General features: G+C 44.4%; 1 protein-coding gene across 3 annotated transcripts in view; it reads right to left on the bottom strand.

Annotated features, from left to right (window-relative positions):
- The window catches only part of ATP1A3 (ATPase Na+/K+ transporting subunit alpha 3), a 281983-nt gene that overhangs the window by 4258 nt on the left and 256751 nt on the right, over positions 1-20974 (bottom strand). For all 3 annotated transcript variants that reach the window (XM_068241455.1, XM_068241456.1, XM_068241454.1), the window contains exons 17-22: positions 19890-20044; positions 16140-16263; positions 15908-16053; positions 13019-13149; positions 12477-12578; positions 8761-8852 (exon numbers count right to left, since the gene is read on the bottom strand). In XM_068241455.1, the coding sequence (XP_068097556.1) occupies positions 8761-8852; positions 12477-12578; positions 13019-13149; positions 15908-16053; positions 16140-16263; positions 19890-20044 (750 nt within the window). The remainder of the gene's footprint in view (positions 1-8760; positions 8853-12476; positions 12579-13018; positions 13150-15907; positions 16054-16139; positions 16264-19889; positions 20045-20974) is intronic.

Raw genomic sequence — 20974 nt, forward strand, 5'->3', positions numbered from 1 at the left:
TTTTCTGATCACTGCAAAAAAACACAATAGCTGCGACGCTATAAAGATCAGTTTTGATTTTTTTTTTTAAAATCAAAACTGAGCGATCGCAGCTCTTTACTTAACAAATACTCCCATTTGCTAGACAGGTGCATTTTTTCCTGGGTGGTCTCAGAGGAATACCCCCTAAATTTAGCAGCCCAAAATGGCAAAAAAGATGTATTCCCTGCAAGAGGCCTACAGTATTATGGCCGAGTCGGGTGAGAGTGATTGGGACTTCTCATCCGATGAATCCGGCTCAGAATATGAACCTGTAGAGGACAGTGACTCTCTGACCGATAGTTCTGATGACGAGGTTGTGGTCCCTGCTAGCGCCAGGCGTTCCCGACCCCATGTCAGTGGACCACAGGTTGCGCAGGATCAACCTCAAGGCCAGCAGAGTGGTGCTAGCGCTGATCCAGATTTTGATGGTGAGGCATGCACCAACAGCGCAGCACATCCTGGACTTGAAGCCAGTACTTCCGTAGACCCTGGTGAAGTGGCGAGCACCAGCATGGCAGTTAAAACTGGTTCGGTGGTACGTGCAGTAAGACCCCAGTCGCAGCCACCAGAAACACGGGCCCGTAGTACCCCTAGGCTCCCAGAGGTGCTGGCAAACCCTCATTGGAAGTTCCCTAATTCCGCCGCACCCGTAGTGCCCCCTTTCACCGCCCAGTCTGGAGTCCAGGTGGAGACAGATCATCTAGGATCGGCCCTAGACGCTTTTCATCTGATCTTCACCGAGGATCTCTACGACTTAGTCGTGGCAGAGACCAACCGTAAGGCCACACAATTTATCACCGCCAATCCGAACAGCTCCCATGCCCAGCCTTTTCGGTGGAAACAGGTCACAGTTTTCGAATTTAAAATATTTTTGGGTCTTCTCCTTAACATGGGTCTAACTAAAAAAAATGTATTGCGGTCCTATTGGTCTACGCACCCAATACATCACATGCCCATGTACTCTGCTGCCATGTCCAGGTCACGTTTTGAGGACATCCTGCGCTTCCTGCACTTTAATGATGATACAACCTGTCATAAAAGAGGCCACGCTGACTATGACCGGCTCCACAAATTTCGGCCCCTCATAGACCACCTGTCATCCAAATTTGCAGATGCTTACACCCCTGAACAGAACATCTGTATAGACGAGTCCCTCGTACATTTTACCGGGCGCCTTGGCATTAAGCAGTACATCCCAACCAAGCGCGCCCGGTATGGGGTCAAGCTGTATAAGCTCTGTGAAAGGGCCACAGGCTATACATATCGCTTTAGGGTCTATGAGGGCAAAGACACAAAATTGGAGCCGGTCGGATGCCCTGACTACCTGGGGTGCAGTGGCAAGATTGTGTGGGACTTGGTGTCACCCTTATTCCACAAGGGGTACCATCTCTACGTGGACAACTACTACACAAGTGTGGCCCTCTATCAGCATTTGAAGATACTCGGAATTCCCTGCTGTGGCACCGTGCGGCCTAGTCGCCGGGGCTTCCCCCAATATCTCACTGCTACCCGACTTGCACGGGGGGAGAGGGCTGCCTTGTGTAATGACGACCTTCTTGCAGTGAAATGGAAGGACAAGAGGGACGTTTACCTTCTGTCGACCATTCACGGAGACACGACAGTCCAAATTCAGCGAGCAACTGAGGTTGTTGAGAAACCCCTCGCCGTCCACGACTATAATTTAAACATGGGAGGGGTGGACTTCAATGACCAGATGTTGGCTCCCTATTTAGTTTCCCGAAGGACCAGCCGCTGGTATAAGAAAGTGGCTATTTACTTGATTCAATTGGCAATGTACAACAGCTTTGTTCTCTACAGTAAGGCTGGGAGAACAGGATCCTTCCTTAAATTTCAGGAAGAGATCATTTCGGAACTCCTGTATCCAGGAGGGGCCGTGGCCAATCCCCCTAATGTAGTTAGCCGGCTACATGAAAGACACTATGCTTATGTCTTTCCGAGTACCCCAGGTCAACGCACCCCAAGAAAACATTGTCGTGTCTGTAAGAGGGATGGAATGAGGCGTGACACCACTTTTTATTGTCCCTACTGTCCTGACCAGCCTGCCCTATGCATAGGGGAGTGTTTTGAAAAGTTCCACGAACACATTCGCTATTGGGGTAGGGAACGTGAGACACAGTAGTAGTCTCTCAAGGCTCTTTCACACTGGAGCGATGTGTTGCAGCATATTGCCTAGCGAAAGTCCCACTTTGCGGTCCCCCCTTACGCCGGAAGTGGTTGACTTAAAGCTAGTGCATACCTACGCTACTGCGCGGCTCCTGTGTGTGAAACCAGACATCTGCTTTTGAGAGACCCAAATACATTGGAGTGATGGTTGCAGCAAATTGCCTAGCGAAAGTCCCACTTTGCGGTCCCCCCTTACGCCGGAAGTGGTTGACTTAAAGCTAGTGCATACCTACGCTACTGCGCGACTCCTGTGTGTGAAACCAGACATCTGCTTTTGAGAGACCCAAATACACAGGGCTGCCAGAAACCTCTCCTTTCACTTGGGACAAAGTGCATAGTGTACTTTGCTACATCTCTGTGCGATTTGCGCTTTGCACACTGTCCCATGGGGAAGGAGAAGTTTGTCCTCGGAAGGTAAGTTAAAAACAAACAAAAAAAAAAAACAGGTAAGCAAAAGTTCCAAATGTTATTGTTTGGTTAAAAAGGTTTAATAAAGTTTACGAATGTTAATGTTAATGAATTTCTTGCATTGCTGCTTGCTTGTTGTTTTTTTGTATGTTTTTTCTCTCTCTTTTTCCATCCTTTACCCTTCCAGGTGGACCGAGCAAACGACTGATCGACCAACCAGCTGCAGCACTGATGGTGCAACCTGACAGAAGCATTGCGCGTCTGTCAGATTACACACAAGTCGGTGCATGCAGCGCTGCAGGACGAGATTTCTCCTCCGCAGTAAGATACGTTTGTCAAGGCATATGAGCTGAGGGGTGGTGTTGGAGCTCCTATGCTTTGGCAAGCACTTTGTATCAAAACTGGCAAAGGTTTTTTTCATCCACATCGATCGATGTGAATGGATTAATCTGGTTTGCCAGGGCATAGGAGCAAAGTGGGTTTGGAAAATTTTGTGGGCGGTGCTCCTATGTCCTGGCAAACGCCATGCCCCCCTCTTTTTTCACATATTTCGGCAGATATTTTTTCATCCACATTGATCAATGCGAATGTGAGAATCTTTGCCGTTCATTTTTCCTTTTATGGAGAAAAAAATGCATCACCCGTATGCCCAATATAAGGAGTATAGCAGAAACTCCTAATACTGGCCATACATGTAATGATTGTGGAGACGCTAAAATGCCAGGACAGACCCCCACAAGTGACCCCATTTTAGAAAGAAGACACCCCAAGGTATTTGCTGAGGGGCATGGTGAGTTCATAGAAGATTTTATTTTTTGTCATAAGTTAGCAGAAATGGATTTTTTTATTTTTTTTCCCACAAAGTGTCATTTTCCGCTAACTTATGACAAAAAATAAAATTTTATATGAACTCAGTATGCCCCTCGTGGAATACCTTGGGGTCTCTTCTTTCCAAAATGGGGTCATTTCTGGGGTGTTTTACTGTCCTGGAATTGTTTGGTGGGGGCCTAAATTGTGAGCACCCTTGTAAAGCCTAAAGGTGCTCATTGGACTTTGGGCAAGTTTGCGCAGCTAGCCTGCAAAAAAAGTGTCACACATGTGGTATTGCCGTACTCAGGAGAAGTAGTATAATGTGTTTTGGGGTGTCTTTCCACACATACCCATGCTGGGTGGGAGAAATATCTCTGTAAATGACAATTTAGTGTAAAAAAATGGAAAAAATTGTCATTTACAGAGATATTTCTCACACACAGGATTGGTTATGTGTGAAATACACCCCAAAACACATTATACTACTATTCCTGAGTACAGCGATACCACACGTGTGACACTTTTTTGCAGCCTAGCTGTGCAAAGGGGCCCAAAGTCCAATGAGTACCTTTAGAATTTCACAGGTCAATTTTAATTATTTGGTTTCCAGACTACTCCTCACAGTTTAGGGCCCCTAAAATGCCAAGGCAGTATAGGAACCCCACAAGTGACCCCATTTTGGAAAGAAGACACCCCAAGGTATTCCATGAGGGGTATGGTGAGTTCATAGAAGATTTTATTTTTTGTCACACGTTAGTGGAAAATGACACTTTGTGAGAAAAAAACCTAAAAAATCCATTTCCACTAACTTGTGTCAAAAAATAAAATATTCTATGAACTCATCATACCCCTCATGGAATACCTTGGGGTGTCTTCTTTCCAAAATGGGATCACTTGTGGGGTTCCTATACTTCTCTGGCATTTTAGGGGCCCAAAACCGTGAGGTGTAGTCTGGAAAACAAATGAGTAAAATTGACCTGTGAAATCCTAAAGGTACTCATTAGACTGTGGGCCCCTTTGCACAGCTAGGCTGCAAGAAGGTGTCACACATGTGGTATCCCCGTACTCAGGAGAAGTAGTATAATGTGTTTTGGGGTGTCTTTTCACACATACCCATGCTGGGTGGGAGAAATATCTCTGTAAATGTCAACTTTTTCCATTTTTTTACACACAATTGTCCATTTACAGAGATATTTCTCCCACCCAGCATGGGTATGTGTAAAAATACACCGCAAAACACATTATACTACTTCTCCTGAGTATGGGGATACCACATGTGTGGCACTTTTTTGCACCCTAACTGCGCTAAGGGGCCCAAAGTCCAATGAGTACCTTTAGGATTTCACAGGTCATTTTGAGAAATTTGGTTTCAAGACTACTCCTCACGGTTTAGGGCCCCTAAAATGCCAGGACAGTATAGGAACCCCACAAATTACCTCATTTTAGGCAGAAGACACCCCAAGGTATTCAGTTAGGAGTATGGTGAGTTCATAGAAGATTTTATTTTTTTGTCACAAGTTAGCGGAAATTGATTTTTATTGTTTTTTTCACAAAGTGTCATTTTCCTCTAACTAGTGACAAAAAATAAAATCTTCTATGAACTCACCATACTCCTAACTGAATACCTTGGGGTGTCTTCTTTCTAAAATGTGGTCATTTGTGGGATTCCTATACTGTCCTGGCATTTTAGGGCCCTAAACCGTGAGGAGTAGTCTTGAAACCAAATGTCTCAAAATGACCTGTGAAATCCTAAAGGTACTCATTGGACTTTGGGCCCCTTAGCGCAGTTAGGGTGCAAAAAAGTGCCACACATGTGGTATCGCCATACTCAGGAGAAGTAGTATAATGTGTTTTGCGGTGTATTTTTACATATACCCATGCTGGGTGGGAGAAATATCTCTGTAAATGGACAATTGTGTGTAAAAAAATCAAAATATTGTCATTTACAGAGATATTTCTCCCACCCAGCATAGGTATGTGTAAAAATACACCCCAAAACACATTATACTACTTCTCCCGAGTACAGCGATACCACATGTGTGGCACTTTTTTGCACCCTAACTGCGCTAAGGGGCCCAAAGTCCAATGAGTACCTTTAGGATTTCACAGGTCATTTTGAGACATTTGGTTTCAAGACTACTCCTCACGGTTTAGGGCGCCTAAAATGCCAGGGCAGTATAGGAACACCACAAATGACCCCATTGTAGAAAGAAGACACCCCAAGGTATTCCGTTAGGAGTATGGTGAGTTCATAGAAGCTTTTATTTTTTTGTCACAAGTTAGCGGAAATTGATTTTTATTGTTTTTTTCACAAAGTGTCATTTTCCGCTAACTTGTGACAAAAAGTGAAATCACCATGAACTCACCATACTCCTAACGGAATACCTTGGGGTGTCTTCTTTCTATAATGGGGTCATTTGTGGTGTTCCTATACTGCCCTGGCATTTTAGGGGTCCTAAACCGTGAGGAGTAGTCTTGAAACCAAATGTCTCAAAATGACCTGTGAAATCCTAAAGGTACTCATTGGACTTTGGGCCCCTTAGCGCAGTTAGGGTGCAAAAAAGTGCCACACATGTGGTATCGCTGTACTTGGGAGAAGTAGTATAATGTGTTTTGGGGTGTATTTTTACACATACCTATGCTGGGTGGGAGAAATATCTTTGTAAATGGACAGTTGTGTGTAAAAAAAATCTAAAAAATCTCATTTACAGAGATATTTCTCCCACCCAGCATGGGTATGTGTAAAAATACACCCCAAAACACATTATACTATTTCTCCTGAGTACGGCGATACCACATGTGTGACACTTTTTTGCAGCCTAGGTGCGCTAAGGGGCCCAAAGTCCTATGAGCACCTTTAGGCTTTACAGGGGTGCTTACAATTTAGCACCCCCAAAATGCCAGGACAGTAAACACACCCCACAAATGACCCCATTTTGGAAAGTAGACATCCCAAAGTATTCAGAGAGGGGCATGGTGAGTCTGTGGCAGGTTTCATTTTTTTTTGTCACAAGTTAGCAGAAATGGAAACTTTTTATTATTATTTTTTTTGTCACAAAGTGTCATTTTCCGCTAACTTGTGACAAAAAATAAAATCTTCTATGAACTCACCATGCCTCTTAGTGAATACTTTGGGATGTCTTCTTTCCAAAATGGGGTCATTTGGGGGGTATTTATACTATCCTGGAATTCTAGCCCCTCATGAAACATGACAGGGGGTCAGAAAAATCAGAGATGCTGGAAAATGGGAAAATTCACTTTTTGCACCATAGTTTGTAAACGCTATAACTTTTACCCAAACCAATAAATATAGGCTGAATGGGTTTTTTTTAATCAAAAACATGTTTGTCCACATTTTTCGTGCTGCATGTATACAGAAATTTTACTTTATTTGAAAAATGTCAGCACAGAAAGTTAAAAAAAATCATTTTTTTGACAAAATTCATGTCTTTTTTGATGAATATAATAAAAAGTACAAATCGCAGCAGCAATTAAATAGCACCAAAAGAAAGCTGTATTAGTGACAAGAAAAGGAGGTAAAATTTGTTTGGGTGGTAAGTTGTATAACCGAGCAATAAACAGTTATAACTGCAGTGGTCTGAATTGTAAAAAATGGCCTGGTCTTTAGGGGGGTTTAGCACTGCAGTCTTCAAGTGGTTAAAGAGACACTGAAGCGAAAAAAAAATGACAATATAATGAATTGGTTGTGTAGTACGGATAATTACTAGAACATTAGAAGCAAAGAAAATATTCTCATATTTTTATTTTCAGTTATATAGTGTTTTTTATAACATTGCATCATTCTCTAATATTTGCAGTTTATACACTACTCAGCGTTCTAAAAGATTTTACAGAGCAGCCCAGCGAACTTTTGACCTGTCTTCTGGCAGAGAAAAAGAAAATAGAGTGACTGACAGTTGAGATAACAAGCTTCAAAAGAGGATCTCTCTGCCACTTTGAAAGTCTTGGAGCTCAATGGCTATTTTGCATAGATAACAACTGGAGTTTCTTAACTCTTCCTGTACTGGAAACAATATTAGACTTATGCCTCTGCTTCTAATGTTTTATTTCTTAGCTGTACTACACATACAAATCATTATATCATAATTGTTTTCGGCTTCAGTGTCTCTTTAAATTAATATATTTATTATTTTTAAATGTTAATATCAAGGAAAGTGAACCAGGATAGAAAGGACCGGTGTGGTTTGAATTATAAAACTACATTTTTCTCTTATAAATATCATTATGGTATGCAGGAGTTTAACTAGACTTGATAGAGCCCTCCTGCAAGAATGATAGCGTGGGGCCCCTTTCATCCCGGAACCCCATGAGGGTCACATGCGAATGGCAGCAGAGAGTGCTCTGCTGTGAAGCAGCGTCTGGAAGCAGGAAAAAATTACAGATGCTCCCGCTATGCTGCATGGCGGGAGGAGATGGCAGGGATGGTTTTTGTGAGCGAAAGGGGGAGGTTGTTTTGCTAATTGGCTGCACTTGCAGTTGGGGAGAGGGAGGAGGAGGGGCCCCCAAAGCCCCTGGGCCCCCCTGCGATGGCAGGGGTTGCAGAGGTGATTGTTACGCCCATGATGGTATGTATGCCTAGAGGTGTGAGGGTGTGTCAGGGGCGTGGCCTAAGTGTCCCTCTTTCTTATCTCAAAAAGTTGGAAGGAATACAAATAGGTGGTGTAACAGAGCAGTGTGCAAGGCTCGGGCGGATTATCATGAACCCATTGAACTGAAAACAGGTTTACAGGTCATGTGACCAGAATGCTGCAGACCTGTAAAAAAATAAAGACATAAATGGGCATCATTCATTTCTCCAAGGAGCACTATTTACTCTCTCACTGGGCTGGCTGTCTCTTCTCTCCTCTATGTGCTGGCTGCCTCACGCCTAATGTGGGTGCTATTGGGCAGCAATGGGGTGCTATAACCCCGGCAAGGCTTCCCCTGGAGCCTCCCCTGCCGTACAAGGAAAGGACGCTATGCTCAAACTGCTTAGGGGCCAAGATTTTAGCAACCCGGAGCTGCAATGAAGAGAGGAATGAAAAGGACCTGTCCCACCACTGAAAGCAGGTAAGGTATTGCACTTTATATTCAAGTTATGTGCCTGCCTCACAGCTCATCAGTGACCAGAAATGTGAGCTGGCAGCATGAGTCACTTGCATCAGACTTTAAGAGCTGTAACTCTAAAGCTCTGTAACTTTGCTGAAGTATTTTAATTATTATCTGCAGATAGGCTTTCATTGTGCTTCTCAATCTGGTTTCTTATTTCGTATACAGCAATAATCAGATTGGGTTTACATGCTATGCAGAGACACAAGCCATCCTGCGTGAGCTTACCTCCTGGGTGTCGCCTAAGGATAAGTTTTCGGATCTCATCATATATAAAGATGAGGAAGCTGTATGGGAAGGCACAGAACCACCAACTGGGCCTAGATAAAAGAAACAGAACATATTAGTGTCATATTAGTGTACATTTCCATAACATGCAAATCTCCACTGACCTGGGGTTAAATCCAACCAGTTAGAGTCTCTAGCTACTAATTAATGTTAGTAGAATTTTTTTTAGAATTCGTTGCTCAACTCTACTTATAATTTCGAAGTAAATATGTGACAATGCTGTGCGTTCCTCCTGCAAGCAATGTCCACCAAATCCCACCACACCTAAAACCGCTCTGTGCCAGGCTTCCCTGCTGAACACAATGTAGAGTGGGTCGGTCAGGGCCGGCCCTACCGTGAAGCAGACTGTATCACATGATTCAGGGCAGCAGACTGTAGGGGGCAGCATCAGCTCTATATATAGCTGACCTTTTTCAGTCCCTTCCTCTGCTCTGCTGTTTCTGCCTGACTGATGGAGCTCAGAGCTTGCCTGCTGGGAGTCTGTGTGTGCTGGCATGCTCCTTACTGAAATATGCACTGCTCTTCGCTAGCTCCGCCTCCTCTCTATGTGCCGTTCTGCCCTCTGGATTGAGTTTACTGCTGTGTAAGACTGAGGAAAGGGGTGTGTGCATGTGTGTGCGCCACCTACACATCTCTACTAGGTAGGGCTCTACTGTAGAGATGAATGTAGATTGCAACAATATATAGTTGTTGTTGTTTTTTTTTTTTTGGGGGGGGGGGGGGGGTTGCATCCTCAAAAGTTTGCTTCAGGCAGCAAAAGGTCTACAACCTGCCCAAATAAGTACAGCCAGCAGGATTTAGCTTTCATGGATTCCCCCTCTCCATACAGATAAAACTGCAGCAGATCAACCATTCAAAAGTAAGCCCTATATATTTGCCAGCACAGGTTTCCTTTAAAGAGACACTGAAGCGGAAAAAAAATGATGATATAATGATTTTTATGTGTAGTACAGCTAAGAAATAAAGCATTAGGAGCAGACATAAGTCTAACATTTGTTTACAGGACAGGAAGAGTTCAGAAACTCCAGTTGTTATCTATGCAAAAGAGTCATTGAGTTCTATGACTTTGAAAGTGGCAGAGAGCTCTGACTTCTGATTAGGTCATCTCAGCTGTATTGTGTTTTTCTTTTGCAGAGAATAGTTCAGGACAGGTCAAAAGTTCACTGCCTTTTCTATAAAAACATTTAGAATGCTGAGTAATGTGTAAATTGCACATATTAGAGAATGATGCAATGTTATAAAGAAAGCTATATAACTGAAAATAAAAATATGAGAATATTTTTTGCAACTAATGTTCTAGGAATTACCCCTACTACACAACCAGTTCATGATATCAAATTTTTTTTTTTCGCTTCAGTGTCTCTTTAAGGGATTTATCTTCCTGCCATGACTTTATGCCAGGAACAGCACTCAAGCGTCAGCTGTTTCTAGCACTGTTTTTGTCAATTAGTCAGTAGTCACCCTTAATAAATAATGCAGTGCTAGAAGCAGGAAGGATGTGTGCAGCACAGAGCGCCATAGCAACCAGGCAGATTTCACCAATCATTGGCCAGAGTGATTGCCATGGATACGGTGCTTTCTGTATTTCTCACTCATAACAGAAAGGCAGCTCAGATCTGGAACAGTGGAGCACTACACAATAAAGATGGCCATACACCTCTAGATGTGGCGGCCGATCGACCATCCAATTCCATAATTATTATCGAATCTGATAAAAATTGTTGCCTCAAAAGTATGCCTGATCGGCGATGGGACCAATTTTGGGCTGAAACTGATCGCATGTATTGATTGGACATGCAGGAAAAACTCGGGCAGACATGCCTGATTGGCTGCACGGCAGTAACTGTGTGTGTGATAATCACAAATCAGGAACGGAAATGATGAACGAGGACCCCCGGCTGCTGCCCCCTTCTAATGGACATTTACCCCACCCCCTGGTGCCTGCGCATCTATACTTTACCTGTCCGGTGTCCGCCGCTGTGTCCGCACTCCTCTTCTGGATTCACGCCCGGCGCAATGCACATTTGGCGCATATGTGATGTCACACATGGCCCCTGTGCAGTACACTGAGGAGGAGTCAACAGACAACATGGAGGAGGAGTCCAGACACCGGACAGGTAACGTATGAATGCACAGGCATCGGCCTGAGATCTATCGTGGTCAACAGAACTCGATCGACCACCAAAATCCCTAAATGTAGGAGCACCTTGACACTCAGCTAAACAAACATGGTTTGTGTGGCATTTTCTTACCAGGAGTTGTTTAACCACTTAAAGGGAACCTGAGATGGGGGATTAGCAATAAAATATACATGCCTGGGGTTTTTTCCAGCCCCCTCTGGCCTGATCGCTCCCACGACGTCCTCTTCTCCCTCCTTGTTCTTCCACAGTTGACTCCAGAAAGTCCTCCGGTCCAGGGGTCAACTGGCATGCACCTGCCATGTTCACGTCACCTGGAGAATTCTGTGCCTGCGCAGTGCTACTGAATGAGACAGGGGAGCGCGCTCCTGGCCAGACTGCGCATGTGCCTAGGGATTTTCTGGGGCCTGTACCAGTAGCGGGCGAACAGAGAGGGAGAAGATGATGCCGTGGGAGCGATCAGGAAGAAGGGGGTGGAGGAGGAAGCCCCAGGTATGTATATTTTATTGGGGGTGGGCGTCTCTGGTACACTTTAACGACTTGCCGACCAGGGCTTTTCTGAATGATCTGTGCTGCGTAGGCTCTCCAGCCCGCAGCACAGATCAGGTTTTAGCCAGGGCGATCAGACTTACCCCCTTTTTTCCCCACAAGGGGGATGTCCTGCTGGGGGGTCTGATCGCCGCCGGCTCTCTGCGATTTGCGGGGGGGGGCTCTATAAAGCCCCCCTCCGCAGCGCTTTCGGCGCTCCGTCCCTCTTCCTCCCTCTCCCTTCCCCTCTGAGCTGCGCAGGACGGATATCCGTCCTGCGCATTGTAGGATAGGCTTCAGCCTACCAAATGACGGCGATCCCCGGCCAATCAGAGGCCGGGAATCGCCGATCTGCCTTACGGCAGCAGCGCCGTATGATGTAAACAGCGGGGATTTCTTCCCCGCGTGTTTACATTTTGCCGGCGAGCCGCGATCGGCGGCTCTCCGGCTGTTCACGGAGACAGCCTCCGTGAACAGACATGGAAAGGCTGCTCGAACGAGCGGCCGTTTCCATGGAAATTTGCAGACGACCAGTTTACGCCAATCGGCGTTAGCTGGTCGTCAAGAGATTAAGTATCAGCAGTCTCTGGCACTTTAAAGAGGAATTGTAATGAAAATAACATAATAAATTAAAATTGCTTATTTTTTACAATATTCATTTATATCTTATTTAGTCAATGTTTGCCCATTGTAAGAAAAAAGAGTGAGATACTGGTTGCTTGGCAGTTGGAAACAGGTGTTATTTCCCACAATGCAACAAGGCTCACAGACAGGAAACTGACCTAGGTCCTGACATCTGTGGGAGGGGTTTCCCAATATCAGCCATGCAGACCCCTCTGATGATCTATTTGAGAAAAGGTGAAGATTTCTCATGGGAAAGGGGGTATCTGCTACTGATTGGGATAAGGGTTAATCCTTGGTTACAGTTCCTCTTCAACCAAAACCTGTTCTAAACTATCATTTGATAAAATGGAATCCTTTTGGACTTACTTTAGTGGGTACATTCTTAGTGCAATGTCCATGCCAGGGCAATACGACAAGAATGCTGCCAGAGCGGTTTCTTCAAAAAGACCAAAAATGAGGATCTTGTTTCTGCAAAGGGAGGGAGAGAAGAAAAAACAAACACACAAGGTTATGACCATGAGACTAGGCAATGGATACACAGCACTTGTTTATTATTGGTGGATATATAATGGCTGGTGTCATTAGAGATTCATTAAACATGGCTTTTTATCAGGTGACAAAAACCTGCAACCCTCCTCTGGATCATATCAGAGCATAATGAAGGGTAGTGAAAGGGCAGCTGTGTGATTGCTAGAATGTTCACAACAAAACTACTTTTTTCAGCTGCACTCACTATAAGAGCACACTTTTGGGGGGTCAGGTCAGTTTTTTTCTGCCCTTTCCAAATTTTTGCCAGCTGAGCTGACATGTTTTATAAATTCAAGTTGGTTCTGTAGTATTAATAGTAAGAGAGGATATCTGGCCCTGGAAAACATGAGTATGTCAGACCGAGTAGGCGTTCTCCTTACTTCATGCCCTGCTGGAACACAGAGTTTCTTCTGGTCTTACAAATGATGACATCAGCCCACTGTACGACCACAATACTGACGAAGAAGGCCGTGTGACACGTGAACTCTACGATCTTACGCTGCTCGTACGTCTGCAAAAACACCCAACAGGACATCACATCATTAAAGTGAACCTCCAGACTAAAAATCTACTCAGCAGCACTGCAAAGGCTTGGTGTTTCTTTAACAGTTTCACAGCATCAGAACTTTGTTTTTCTTACCCAAGCCTCATTTTTAGCTGCACAGAAGAAACCGGCCTAGGCATTTTTCCCCTGATGCTGTGCAAAGCATGATGGGATTTCTGATGTTGTTCTCCTTCTGCTGTTTTGGCGCACATTTGCTTTTTTAATTTTTAATTTGAGATTTGAAGCCTAGCACATGCAGCTGGGAGGGGTGATCAGGACACAGGACAGTTGGAACTGTGTCTCATGCTCCCTGTCACCTCCTTTCAACCAAAAAGATGGCTGCCCCCATGAAATCACAAACATTTGCCTGATCTTTCAAAACAGGGTGGGTAAGAGATTATATTACCTATCTATTTTAATTAATATAACTAATGTAACTTAATGACAGTATGTTTGTTTAGGTTGAAGTTCCTCTTTAAATATCCCTGTCCTTCCTCCACAAGGCTTGTGCACTTTCTCCTGATATACTATTTCCTATGGTTTCAGTTAGAGTCACACTATTATTATTTATTCATATAGTGCTCGTCTCATTCATCTTTCTTCTCGATCTTCCTCTGCCGACCCTCTCCTCTCTTCACTGGCTGCAAATTAACCAGAGGATTCAGTTCAAACTCCTAACCCTAACCTACAAAGCTCTCCACAATCTCTCTCCCCGGTACATATCCTCACTAATCTCCAGATACAAACCCAATCGCAATCTCAGATCTGCACACGATCTTCTGTTGTCCTCTTCTAGAATCACCTGCTCACATTCACGCTTACAAGACTTTGCACGCGCTTCACCCCTCCTTTGGAATGCCCTCCCACAACACATCCATCACTCGCCAACCTTTGTTGCCTTTAAACGCTCTCTAAAAACACACTTGTTCCGACAAGCATATGCGCTACCTTAGGCCACTTCCCTTTGTCCTAAGACCAAATTGCACTCCTACTAGGTGTCCTAAAACACAAAGCCTCTATATATTTGCTGCATACTACCCCTCCTCTTGTTTCCCCCATTCCCTTTAGATTGTAAGCCCGCAAGGGCAGGGCTCTCTCCCCCTTTTGTGTTTTGGTAACCATTATACATTTTATTCATCATGTTAATTTTATCACTGTCATTACCAATTCTATAATTTGCTTTTGTATCATTCTTTGTATTTTGTCACTAATTATGTATCTTGTATTTTGGTGTATACCATTGTCTGTATTATTATGTACCCCATGTTTGTTTCTTACTTTGTACAGCGCCACGGAATATGTTGGCGCTTTATAAATCAATAATAATAATAATAATAATAGTGCTGACATCTTCCCCTGCGCTTTACAATCCACAATCATGTCACTAAAAGTGTGTACTCTGGCACACAGACTGTCGCCTTCAGGGATCGGGACTTGATCCATCAGGCGACAGTTTAGGGGCAAGTGCTGTCCAGACGCATTCTGTTGCTATGGAAGGGAGGCGGGGAAATGGCACATCACATGACGTAGTAGCTTCCAGTGGGAGGAGTTAGGAGGGGAACAATCCAGCACTCTGGTCTATGTTCCTTCCATAGTCTAAGGTCAATATTTTTTCGGGGAGGGGGGGGGGAGCCAATTAACTGTGTTGTATATAGTCTAATGACCGATATTTCTTTACAGTGCTTTGAGTCCTATGGGAGAAAAGCGCTATAGAAATGTTATTGTTACATGTTTAAAAATGTCATCATTTTTGACTTGCTGAAATGCACTACACAATATAGACATATGACTATGGCAGTGACTAGATTGTGAGCCCCTCTGAGGGACAGTTAGTGACATGACTATATATTCTGTACAGCGCTGCGTAATATGTCTGAACTATATAAATACTTAAATAAATAAACGTAATGTCCCACCTAAACCCTGAGGTGTTCATTTCAGGTAGATCTTCATTCTTCCTTACTGCAAGCTCATTTTTTTCTACCCTCCGCAAACTGCGAGTGCAGGTATACTGTGTTGATGCCATTTGTTTGCTGCATACCAGTGTAACTGCAATCTGTGGCTGGGCTTTCTCTGCCTGAAAGAGTTAAATATCGTGAATGTAAGTGGCTGACTCAGTCCTGACTCAGACAGGAAGTGACTACAGTGTGACCCTCACTGATGAGAAATTCCAACTATAAAACACTTTCCTAGCAGAAAATGGCTTCTAAGAGCAAGAAATTGATAAAAAGGGGCATTTCTTATCAGTGAGGGTCACACTGTAGTCACTTCCTGTCTGAGTCAGGACTGAGTCAGCCACTTACATACCTGATGTTTAACTCTTTCAGGCAGAGAAAGAAAAAAAGGAACACAGCATAGTTATTTGTGTGCTAGGCACTGTACATACACATGTCTATCTCATCATGTCACATGTCACTTCAGGTATCCTTTAAATACTATTCACCCTCTGAGACATAGAAACTCAGATGGAGGAGTAATTTGGGGTCCAGTGATGGCCAGAACCTCGAATTACCCTTGCGCACACCATGCGAGCAACACCTGCGTTACCTAGGTAGCGCAAGTTGTGCTATGTGCGCAATGCTTGTTATATACCACAGCAACTACCATTGGGAGCTTCACGCCTGCACATCAGTGATCTATAGAAGTACTATCATTTACAACAGAACTCTTGTTCCATCCAACCACACCAGTAGCCATACATTAGTTAGGAAAGCCCAGAACTCACCCACTGCTGGCCGTAGCTGTCTTCCAGATCATTTACTGACCTGTCGTCCCAATTCAACCGAATGCCCACCAGGTGAGATGGCAAGAAACCGTTCTCTGCCAGAATGACAAAGTACGCGAAGAAGCCACCAAGAGCTTGGATCATACCTAGAGCAGGGAGGCAGAAGGGGGACAATGACCACCGGGACACACAGCAGCTCATACAGCTATCGCATTGTTACAGGGGGACTCACCAATCTGCCCGTACGCCATGCTGATCAGCCTTTCATTCACCAGTTTGTCTGTACGAGGGTTCCTGGGCTGTCTCTTCATGATGTCACTCTCAGCTGCCTCATAAGCCAGGGAAATGGCGGGAACCTGATGGGAAAGGTGATCGAACACTCACTCTATATGTTCAAGTACACCTAGGGCCTAGTTTATAAGGCCTCTCTAGCAGAAATCGATTATAGCGGACCTGAACTCAGAACTTCCTAAAAGGTAAGCAACAGCATAAAAAACCTTTAGAGAAAACCATTTCTTTGTTACAGCGGATACAAATCCTGCAATAAACCTGCAGCGTGTCTACTTCCATGGAAGCAGACATATTGTTAACACCTTGTGCTTTCAAATGAGCTTATCTGCCGTGGCAGTCAGCTGACACAGCTGAGGGATCAAATTACAACGTGTGATTAGTGACAGATAAGGAGGGATTAGACAGGCTAAGCTCTCTAAATACATACAGGGTGCGTTTCTCTATGTATTTCTTCTGTCCTGTGCAAGAGTTCAAGCCCACTTTAAGATAATATGGGTGTTCTAGGCAAAATAGCAGTTTTTGCCCTCTGCTGATGGACACCTGTTTTTTTTTTAGTAAGGGCCGGTGCACACCAAAAAGCGTTAGCGTAAACACAAACGCTCAGCGCTTTTTGAAGTGATTTTTCTAGGAGGTTCTTGGCATGTGCCTAGCAATTTTCGAATCATGCCTATCGATTTCCGGAGCGTCTTGGTGTAGCGTTTTTTATTTTTTGTTACAGTAAAGCTGTTACTGAACAGCTTCTGTAACAAAAACTCTTGGAAAATCGCTCTGATGTAGCGCTTTTCAGAGCGATTTTCCACTTTCCTATACTTAAAGAGACTCTGTAACCTCAAAAACCTCCCCTGGGGGGTACTCACCTCGGGTAGGGGAAGCCTCCGGATCCTAATGAGGCTTCCCACGCCGTCCTCTGCCCACGGGGGTCTCGCCGCAGCCCTCCGAACAGCCGGCGACTGTGCCGACTGTCAGTTCAATATTTACCTTTGCTGGCTCCAGCGGGGGTGCTGTGGCTGCTTTCCGCTCCGAACTACACGGAAATACCCGATCTCAGTCGGGTCCACTCTACTGCGCAGGCGCCAGAAACTTGCGCCTGCGCAGTAGAGCAGACCCGACGGCGATCGGGTATTTCCGTGTAGTTCGGAGCCGACAGCCGTCAGAGCGCCTGCGCAGGAGCCGGGAAGGTAAATATTGACGTCATCTTTCACGGAGGGCTGCAGCGAGACCCCTAAAGGGAAGGAGGACGGCGTGGGAAGCCTCATTAGGATCCGGAGGCTTCCCCCACCCGAGGTGAGTACCCCCCAGGGGATCTTTTGATGTTACAGATCCTCTTTAACATTGAGGCTGAATCGCCTCCGAAATCAGCAGAAATGCTGCAGGACCCGCGTTTGGGAGAAAATCACATCGCTCTGGTGTGCTCCATCCCATTCAAATACATTAGCCAAGCCCTTTCAAAGCGCTTAGAAGCGCTCTTGGGCCTCGTTCACACCAGGGCCACGTTCTATGCGCTTCTCACAGTGCATTGCCCTGTGCGTTCTGCAAGGTATTGAATTTCCCATGTAATTACATGTGCCTGGTTAACATCTATGCGCTGCGCTGAGCTGTGTTACAAAAATGTAGGGTTGCATGCATTTCTGTGTGTTGAGCTGTAAAGTGCACATCAGTGCAAGTGAATGGGTGTGTGTTTTTTAGAGCATAGAAGCGTTTTTTTACCCCTAATTGAAAAATAAAATACATTTTCATATGAAAACAAAGCTGTATTGACTACTGTTACAATATGCAAAACATGCTTAAAAAAAGTGCACTGAAACGCGCACAAACGCATGCGGTTTTTATCATACACTTTTACACGTTTCTCAACACACCCAATGTGAACAAGGCCTTGGTGTGCACCAGCCCTAAGATTTGGAGGAGGCATCTGCAACTAGAAATCCTGTCTTGAAATTTTGATCACATGACCAGAATCAATCATTGAGGCAGTTTTTGGTGCGGTGAGTGGGGTTGCTGCCAGTGCCTGGACTGCAGCATCCCTCTTTTCACACTGCAAGTGGGCGGACCAAGGACTGGGCATCTCTCACAAGATTGCAGCCTATAGCACAGACAGTCTGTGGTGCAGGAAGTAGTCAATATTTGAACTCCTGAACACGTTATTTTACAAGGAATTCATCTGACATCTAATCCATGAGTTTATGGACAGACTAAAACCAAGATGTACAAATGATGATCAGAAATAGCGTTTGGAGTGGGATTATAAATGGTTAGGGTTCACCTTCCTCACCTCGGTCATATCAGATCACAGCTGCAAAAGGCAACAGTTGTGTGCAACAGCCAGAGTTTTTTGTTTTTTTAATCTAATCAACCAAGAAGAGCCTAACTTTATAAAAAAAAAATACTTTTCACTGTGGCTGCATGCATGAAACTATGTATTAACATTTCAGAAACCCTGCAACAGTATATACCCATTCAATATTACCCGGCTGAGTGTTATGATTCCCATTTATTTAAAAGGGACTCAAACTCTAGCACAGCACACAATTAAAAGTCTTTATTCCACATATTGGGCCCGAACCAATTCACTTTTTCTCTTAAATCTTCTCCTAGGTGTTCTTTTCACATCTTATCAATAAAATGCCTTCTGAGCCTTTAGTAAACAAAAAAATAATCAGAAAGAAATAGTACAGTACTTTTCACCCACTTTTGGTACTTTCTCCATTGCAGAGTGCTGAAAAGTTATTTTAAACAGGAGATGAAAAATGATCTCCTAGGAGAAAACTTAGAAAAAGTGAATTGGATCGGCCCATAGCTGCTGAAGAAATTCACCTGTGCTGTGGTTTTTAGGCAGATCAAATTGTCTAATTAGTTCTTATCAGCAACTCTGAATAGACTTCAGGAGATCTCTGCCAAGGCAGCACTCCATATAGTAAACACTAAGGCTTAACCCTTTCAGTGCCTTCTGCAAAAGTGAAACCAAGTAAAACTTCATTTTTTTCAGGATTTCCATAAATTGTAATGCAAACATTTTTTTTCTCATAAAGGTTATCACGCTGTGACTAATCTTTTAGAGCAGAAAGGACGTTCTGAGTTTAGCCTCACTTTAAAGAGAACCCGAGCTGGGTATGTGAAATTATATTAGGACACAGAGGCATGTTCTGTATACAATGACCTGCCTCTGTGTCCTTCCATTGTGCCCCCAGTTTCCCCCCTGCCTCCCCCGGGCTCTGCAGTCCTCCATTAAAAAAAGTGCCAGGCTAGTGACACGCAGATTGTCGCTAGCCTGCTATTTACTTCAGCCTGTCACTCACCGCTACTCCCCCTCCTCCTTTATTACACGGCTCCCATGCCTGTGTCCCTCCCCGCCTCCGTAAGCTTCCTCCAATCGGCTTACGGAGGCGGGGAGGGAAGGGACACCGGTAGGGGCGCCATGTAATACAGGAGGAGGGGGAGTAGCGGTGAGTGACAGGCTGAAGTAAATAGCAGGCTAGCGACAATATGCGTATCGCTAGCCTGGCGCTTTTTTTAATAGGGGACATCAGAGCCCAAGGGGGGGCTGGAGGCACAATGGAAGGACACAGAGGCAGATCATTGTATACAGAACATACCTCTGTGTCCTAATATGGTTTGACAAATCCAACTCGCGTTCACTTTAACCTGCACTGCAAATAATAGGTTAGAAGAGAAAACATTGTTTTGTACTCACCATGTCGGTTCCCAGGTCAATGCACAGGATGGTGATGGTGCCTAGAGGCAGTGGGATGTTGGCCATGATGAAGAGCAGGAAGGGGGTGATCTCTGGGATGTTACTGGTCAGGGTGTAGGCAATTGACTTCTTGAGGTTGTCAAAGATAAGGCGACCTGTGTGTGGGTGCATAGAGTTACCCCGAGTGTTACTACAGAACATACAGTACAGCATGCCCCATATAATGCAATTTCAACTGATTCCTAGAATACAGGTGAAACTCAAAACATTAAAATATTGTGCAAAACTCCATTTATTTCAGTAATTCAACTTAAAGAGGAGCTCCAGTGAACATAACGTAATGAACAAAAGTGCTTAATTTTTACAATAATTATGTATAAATGATTTAGTCAGTGTTTGACCATTGTATCTTTCCTCTCCTTGTTTTACATTCTGACATTTATCATATGGTGACATTTTTACTGCTGGCAGGTGATGTCAGTGGAAGGATGCTGCTTGCTTTTTTGGCAGTTGGAAACAGCTGTTATTTCCCACAATGCAACAAGGCTCCCACAGTGTGAAGTCAGCACCATGGTCCTGACATCACACTGTGGGAGGGGTTCCAACACAAAATCAGCCATACAGAGCCCCCTGATCAACCGTTTGAGAAAAGGTAAAGATTTCTCATGGGAAAGGGGGTAACAGCTACTGATTGGGATGAAGTTCAATTCTTGGTCACGGTTTCTCTTTAAAAGTTGAAACTAATATATGAAATAGGAACCCTTTGCAGGTGTTTTGGATGAATTAGCTGATTAGAGTCTGACACTTTAAGCCTAGAATATTGAACATTTCCACAATATTCTCATGCTCTGCGATTCTGATTTTGGGGTTCTCATAAGCTGTAAGCTATAATTATTAACATTATAACAAATAAAGGCTTGAAATATCTTGCTTTGCATGTATTAACCAGCCGGGCGGTATGGACGAACTCAGCTCGTCCATCACCGCCGGAGGCTGCCGCTCAGGCCCTGCTGGGCCGATTTTCATCAAATAAAGAGCAGCACACGCAGCCGGCACTTTGCCAGCCGCGTGTGCTGCCTGATCGC

This window comes from Hyperolius riggenbachi, chromosome 6, assembly GCF_040937935.1.
Source record: "Hyperolius riggenbachi isolate aHypRig1 chromosome 6, aHypRig1.pri, whole genome shotgun sequence".
Lineage (NCBI taxonomy): Eukaryota > Metazoa > Chordata > Amphibia > Anura > Hyperoliidae > Hyperolius > Hyperolius riggenbachi.